Source organism: Artemia franciscana, chromosome 3, assembly GCF_032884065.1.
Source record: "Artemia franciscana chromosome 3, ASM3288406v1, whole genome shotgun sequence".
NCBI lineage: Eukaryota > Metazoa > Arthropoda > Branchiopoda > Anostraca > Artemiidae > Artemia > Artemia franciscana.
The window spans coordinates 42,417,438-42,423,866 of NC_088865.1; the positions used below are offsets into that span (position 1 = coordinate 42,417,438).

A 6,429-nucleotide genomic window follows, 5' to 3' on the forward strand; every position below is an offset into this window, starting at 1 on the left:
TTTTTTAGCTTTTAATTACAAACTTTCTCTTATTTACTATCTACTATCATATTCTTATTCATTTAATCACTCCTTTTCTCTCTGTTCTTTGCACTTCCTCTTTTTTTATTAATGGTTCATTTAAGCACCAAGCAATAATTTGCTTCCAGCTTTTTAATCTCAGAGTCTTTAATTTGTCAGAGTTCTCTCATATAAATATTTGTATTTACTTTTCTCTTATAGGGGAAAAACTACAGTGCAAGATAAACTGTCATCGCTCTAAAGGTTTGAGAGGCCTTGACATAAAATTGTGTGTCGGTAGCTTAACAGATCTGTTGTACTATATAGATTGATTAAACTTTTTTTTCAATCGATTTATTTTGTTATTTGGAACTAATTATTTTTTTAGGGTTCAAAGATTCAATTTAGAAATATTGAAAAAAAATGCGTTTAATATTTTATTTGTGAAAATTTCTCCCTCCATAGTTGAAGAAATTTTATTTTATGTGAGAACTTCAATTTTGACTGCACTCACTTCCATAATGATGAACCTTGCAAAAATTATTAGCGGTAAAACTGACGCCCTTAGGCAAAAAATATTTTATTTAAATGAAAGCACTTGGCACGTCACTAAAGGTTTTTTTTAGTTTTCGGTACTTGAATTCAACCACCTTCTGCTTTTAATTAAGTGACTTCGTTAGTAGTTTTGTAATTTATCATAATCTAAGCAGTTCAAAGATGTAAATCTACGTAATTATACAAAATTAAGCCAAAATTGTTTCAAAAAATTGCAATAATGCAGTTGGATCTTTTGAAGTGTATTGAGTTTAAAGTTAACGAAAGATAATTAATACACATAGAATAAATGGCATCCTGGAAAAATTTTATGATATAGATATTTTAGCAAGAAATTAGACGATGTTTTTTCTTAAATTTAGCTGCCATTTAGCAAGATAAATGAAACTGAAGAATCATATGGATGCTATAGTATCATCGTAGGTTTGGTCCTTGGCCAAAATATGTGCTGTATTTGTTCGTGCAGATAATGGTAGTTGGTCGTGTTAATTGAAATGATCGACTAGTTTTTGTCTACCTCAAAAAGTTCTTGGTAGCGAACTGTAAGTAAGGAGCGACTGGTGCTAATAGTTACCGAAGCTCTGAACTAGATTTCTCATAACAACATTCAGTTCAAAAGAACTGGCGTTTTATCGTCATCCTAAATATATAAAATTCATTAAATTTAAAACAAGCCACCGAAAGTCGTGACACTGAAAAAATTTGCCTGATTTTTGAAAACGGGCTAATAATCTTTTTGAAAAGGGGCCATCAAAAAGGCTAATGATCCTTTTGGAAATTAAACCGTCAGATTCAGCCAAAGGACCATATTGCAGAAGTCTACCTGTAAAAATGCGAAATTTTGCCATTTTTCCGAGAAGAATGATCACAGAGCCGTGTTTATCTGCTTGTTTGTTTGCTGTTGATGTTCTTGTTTTATTTTTTGTGGGCTAATACATCGAAGTCTAAGAGCTCAGAGTTTCTGCCCTGATTCTCTCTGATCCTGAAGACGATGATCCTTTAAAAGCACTCATAGTACGAGCTCCCTCAAACTCAGAAACAGAGTTCAATACAATTGAATTGAAACATGAGGTCTGAAATAGGATCTGAAATCACCGCTAGATGTTGCAGAGGAAGCAGTCGTCTTCCCTATATTAGCAAAATAAGAGATAATTTCCAGCTTAACATCTTCTTCTTCTTGGACAGTTTTATTAATGACTATCAGCGTTGTTGGAACTGAAGACAGAGGGGGAGTAGGTATAAGAACCGAATTAATTCTATACCCTGTATTCCTAACATCCTTTCCAACAATCAGAAAATTTCCTATGATAATGCTGAGACTTGGCCTTCCGACACGAAGAATTAAATATACTTCTATAGGCCTTGGACTGTTGATGGTGAGTTGCTGATGATAAAGCCTTGGAAAGCTTTTAAAAATAATTTTACCTTCATAAGCTTTAATTAAGACCTGGAATCATCCACGAATTCAGCGGCGTCATTCACGGATTCCTTTTCGAAGTATGGGGCCCTGGTTTCTGATGGCAAACTTCTAGGATACCTTCTTTCACTAAATCATAAAAGAAATCAAAAGAGTCGTTAAAATCTGATTCAGAAACCAATCTATCCCATGGCTGATCAGTCAGACGAGAATTAAGTAGACTCAGCTCAGTATCACCAAAACGGAAAAATGAGAGATTAGATGGCGAGGCTATTCGCTGCGCTTAATCAGCGTTCTTATATCGGGAAATAGTAAGGAAATGGACAGAAATATCACTAACCATCACCGAATTATCTAAGACATCTAGTGACGAAAAAATATTATCAAAAAAAGACTCGTGTGTCTCAGTAACTTGCGTTGGTATACAAACTGAAGGTAGAGTTCCCAAAAAGTGCATCATCGACAAAAAAAAATTATAGCTGAAGCGGAATTTTGATCCAGCAGGGGTTGTTCCCTCCTCAACGTCCCGCTCTTTACGCTAAAGTTTGACTCTTTCTCTCAATTCTACTTTGTAAAACAGTAAATAACTTTAGCGTAAAGAGCGGGACGTTGAGGAGGAAACAGCCTCTTTCATGCACGGAGCAATTTCTGTTCGTTTTAAGTTTTAATGTCGCTCCTACTTTCAGTTAAAAAAAACTTGTTTTTTTTTATTTATTTTCTGAACGTTTTTGAATCAATGCATGTTTTGATTTTAGCCCTCCGCAGAGGAATAATTAAAACGAAATTTGTATATATATTTTTTTTGGCTAAATGGCTTTCTCATAGTTTGATCGAATGATATTGAGAAAAAAAGGAGCGGGGTAGGAAGCCTAGTTGCCCTTCGATCTTTTGGTTACTTAAAAAGACAACTAGAACTTTTAATTTTTTACGAATGTTTTTATTAGTAAAAGATATACGTAACTTATAAATTAGCTTACGTAACGAAATTTGTATCCTCATGTTTTTATTACATAAATGAGGGGGTTCACCCCCTCATCAGTACCTCGCTCTTTACACTAAAGGTTAAATTTGTCCCAATTCATTAAGAATGACCCGTGAATCACAAAGGCTGTAGAATAAATAATTGAAATTACAAAAAATACTTTAGCGGAAATAGCGAGGTATTTAGGAAGAGATGAATTTAGGATATGCGTAGCAATCTCTTTTTGTTTTTAGTTTTAATGCTGGTCAATTACTTTCAGTGGAAAAAACTTTTACGTTTTCATTGTTCCTTAAAAAATAATACTTGAAAATCCAGCGCTATCTTATTAGAATTTCTCTTCTCCCATGACAAGTTCCTCCAAGGAAAGATCTTCCCACGTAGCCGCCTCCCCTCAACCCCCACCCTCCCCAACCAAAACATCCTTCTGAAAAGTTATGTACACTTCCAAATAACCATTACTGTATGTAAAGGCTGGTCAAAGTTTGTAACTTGCAGCCGCTCCCTCTGGGGACTGTGGGGGAGTAAGTCAGCAAAAAGACAAGGTTACCATGTTTTTCGACTATGTTAAACAAAATGGCTATTTAAAAATTTTGATCCGTTGACTTTGGAAAAAAATGAGCAAGGAAGGGGTCCTAGGTGCCCTCCAATTTTTTTGTGTCGCTTAAAAAGGGCACTAGAACTTTTAATTTCCGTTAGAATGAGCCCTCTCGAGACACTCTAGGACCACTTGGTCGAAACGATCACCCCTGGGGAAAAAACGCGCACCAACAAATAAACACGCACCCGTGACCGGTCTTCTGGCCAAAAACACTAAGTTCCACATTTTTGTAGATCGGAGCTTGAAACTTCTACAGTAGGATCCTCTGATACGCTGAATCTGATGGTGTGATTTTCGTTAAGATTCAATGACTTTTAGGTGGTGTTTCCCCCTATTTTCCAAAACAAGGCAAATTTTCTCAGGCTCGTAACTTTTGATAAGCAAGACTAAATTTAATGAAACTTGTATATTTAAAATCAGCATGAAGATTCGATTCTTTTGATGTATCTATTAGTATCAAATTTTCGTTTTTTTGAACTTCGTTTACTATTGAGCCGGGTTACTCCTTACCCTTGTTTGATATGATCTATTGCTAGTCAATTTTCCCAATAAGATCAATTTCATTAGTTAAAATTAATAACAGATTTTTAGTGTCAGGCCCAAAAATTTGAATTTCGTAAAAATAAAATATGTATACTTTTTCCTATGATAAATTATTGTGTACCGTTTGTGACATTCACATTACACCCTTTGTTGGTATGGGTATTTGAACCTTTGCATGCTGTTTCAAATAGTACAAATAGTGATTATAGTTTAATACTCTGTTTATCTATGACAAATAATGAAATAGCGGAGCTGTGTAAGTCCAACACAACAGTCACCGCAACATCTAAATATATCTATGACGATTATTGATAGTTAAATACTAAAGCATGCACAGGAAAAAGAAAACGTTTTTCTTTTGGTAATTGGTACAGTTAAACCGAGATTTTTTTTATGAGCCGATTATCAAGTTTTCTTAGCAGGGTAGGGATTTCCCCTGAAATAAAGAATTAGTACCTCAACCGATGAAAAAATGTCAACCATTAAATAATAAACTAATTTTTGACTTTTTAAGTTTTACAAAATAATGACCAAGTACAAACTAAATATATTTGCATATAGGAAACAAAACTTTAATCATCTTTATCACTATATGAAAACGTTGAGATATAATCCAGATTTAAAATGAATTATGCTTGTTATCTCGGTTGAGTTTACCAAACTGGAATTTTACACTTAATTGTAAACCTTAGGACCTTATCTTTATCCAAGATCATAATCAGGATAGCATCTTTCAAAGATAAAAACCGTAATGGAGACCACTAACATAAAAAGCCAGGCTATAAACGGCGCTTGAAAACTTTTCAAATTAAACTTCTTTTCCTCATAAAGATCAGGTTGGAAGCTTTCATACTTTTTCTTAGCTATAAGGACAGCCTCTTTAGTCCAGAACTGATGTAGGCCACTTCCAAAAAGACGAATAGAGATATTTGAGAACGCGTCTGTGTAAATTGAGTTCTTTGGGGCCAGTGCCACGTTTTGTGCCATTGCTATATCTTGTTTCACAATATGAATTGTCGGGTTATTAAATCTGTCTTTGTAGATTACTTGAGTATAGTAGCTTAGTATTCTTTCACTGTCTATACAAGCCCCTAGCCTTGCATTTACATAGGCGAACTGGTCGAAATTTTCGTCTGTTTTGTTGTATCTTTGCAAACTTTGGACCATGTAAGGATCAACAGAGTTTATATACAGATCATAATAGTCTGGAATTCCAGAAATTGTTAAATCTGACTCAGCAACTCGTTTGATTGAATCTATTGGGTCTTCTGGTATCGGTACAGACAAGTAGCTAATTATAGAAGATGTGAATGCGGCAGTTATGAAAAAGTAGGCTAGAATTCTTGATAGGTTAAATAACCTTGCTGGAGCAGGAGAATGATCGGTTGGCATGGTTCTTGCAACTAAAGCTCCAAAATTATATGTTGCTGAGAACCATATGTCTTTCCAGGGATTAGTTTTATTATTTATCGGAAGAAAACACAGCTTGGCAATGATCCAATTAACCAAACCGCCAAAAATTATGCATAATCCAATAGCTATCCACGCTGCGTATCGAAACGGTAATACAAACGCATACCAATAAGGCTTTCTAGTTGGAGGGGGCACGGCAAATTTAACTCCATCCACTAAGTGAGGATAGATAAAATCTCTATACTCTTCTGCAATATCGGTTGCCCAATTTCCAGCTGATCCAAGGTGAACTTCCCCTCTTGCAACCAATCCCTTTTGACCTGAAATATAAAATATTTTCTTAATCCTTTCATTTCTTGATCGTAATTCTATGATAAAGCGCCTGATATGAATTTGAATACAGAAAAGAACAAGTTGTTTCTTAACATAAGGAAAAAGTGGCGTTAATACTTTAAAGGGACATATATTGTCCTATATATGAAGGTGACGGCCATTGCATAAACCACTCACTTTTTGCTCAAACTTGTTTAATCAAACTTAAAGTAGCCTCAGAATTAATTTATCAACCCCCCCCCCCAATTTATGAATCTCTTTTATTTCTACCTGAATCTTCACAGAAAGTTAGAGGATTTTGGAATAAAAATGCACTTTTTTAAGGCATTAGGAAACCCTCCCACCTAAATAATGACCCAATGGTTAAGCTCCATAATAGCTGATGCGAATTAACATCTCTGCACATTGTTTTATCAAACATCATGTGAATCACCTTGGTAAAATGTAGATCTGAAATAAATGTCTATATTAACCGTTTATTTTATATGGACTCTTTGACTCTTCAGAAACTAATGCGCAACTGTGTGGCATTACTGCGTCGAAAAGTGGGAAATCAAATATAGTTTTTTCAAGAATTTTAAATCGGGC

The 6,429-nt window shown here is 34.7% G+C and overlaps 2 protein-coding genes across 2 annotated transcripts in view; one reads left to right on the forward strand and one right to left on the reverse strand.

Annotated features, from left to right (window-relative positions):
• The window catches only part of LOC136025280 (uncharacterized), a gene marked incomplete in the record, with an annotated part of 60,602 nt that extends 60,249 nt beyond the window's left edge, over nt 1–353 (forward strand). The window contains 1 exon segment of the mRNA XM_065701164.1: nt 223–353. Within this exon segment, the coding sequence (XP_065557236.1) occupies nt 223–332 (110 nt within the window).
• A 4,278-nt stretch (nt 354–4,631) lies between these two features.
• LOC136025282 (uncharacterized) lies at nt 4,632–6,018 on the reverse strand. Its single transcript, XM_065701165.1, has one exon. It carries the CDS (start codon nt 5,485–5,487, stop codon nt 4,798–4,800), a length of 690 nt encoding a protein of 229 aa, XP_065557237.1. The 5' UTR covers nt 5,488–6,018; the 3' UTR covers nt 4,632–4,797.
• Between the last annotated feature and the right edge of the window lie 411 nt (nt 6,019–6,429).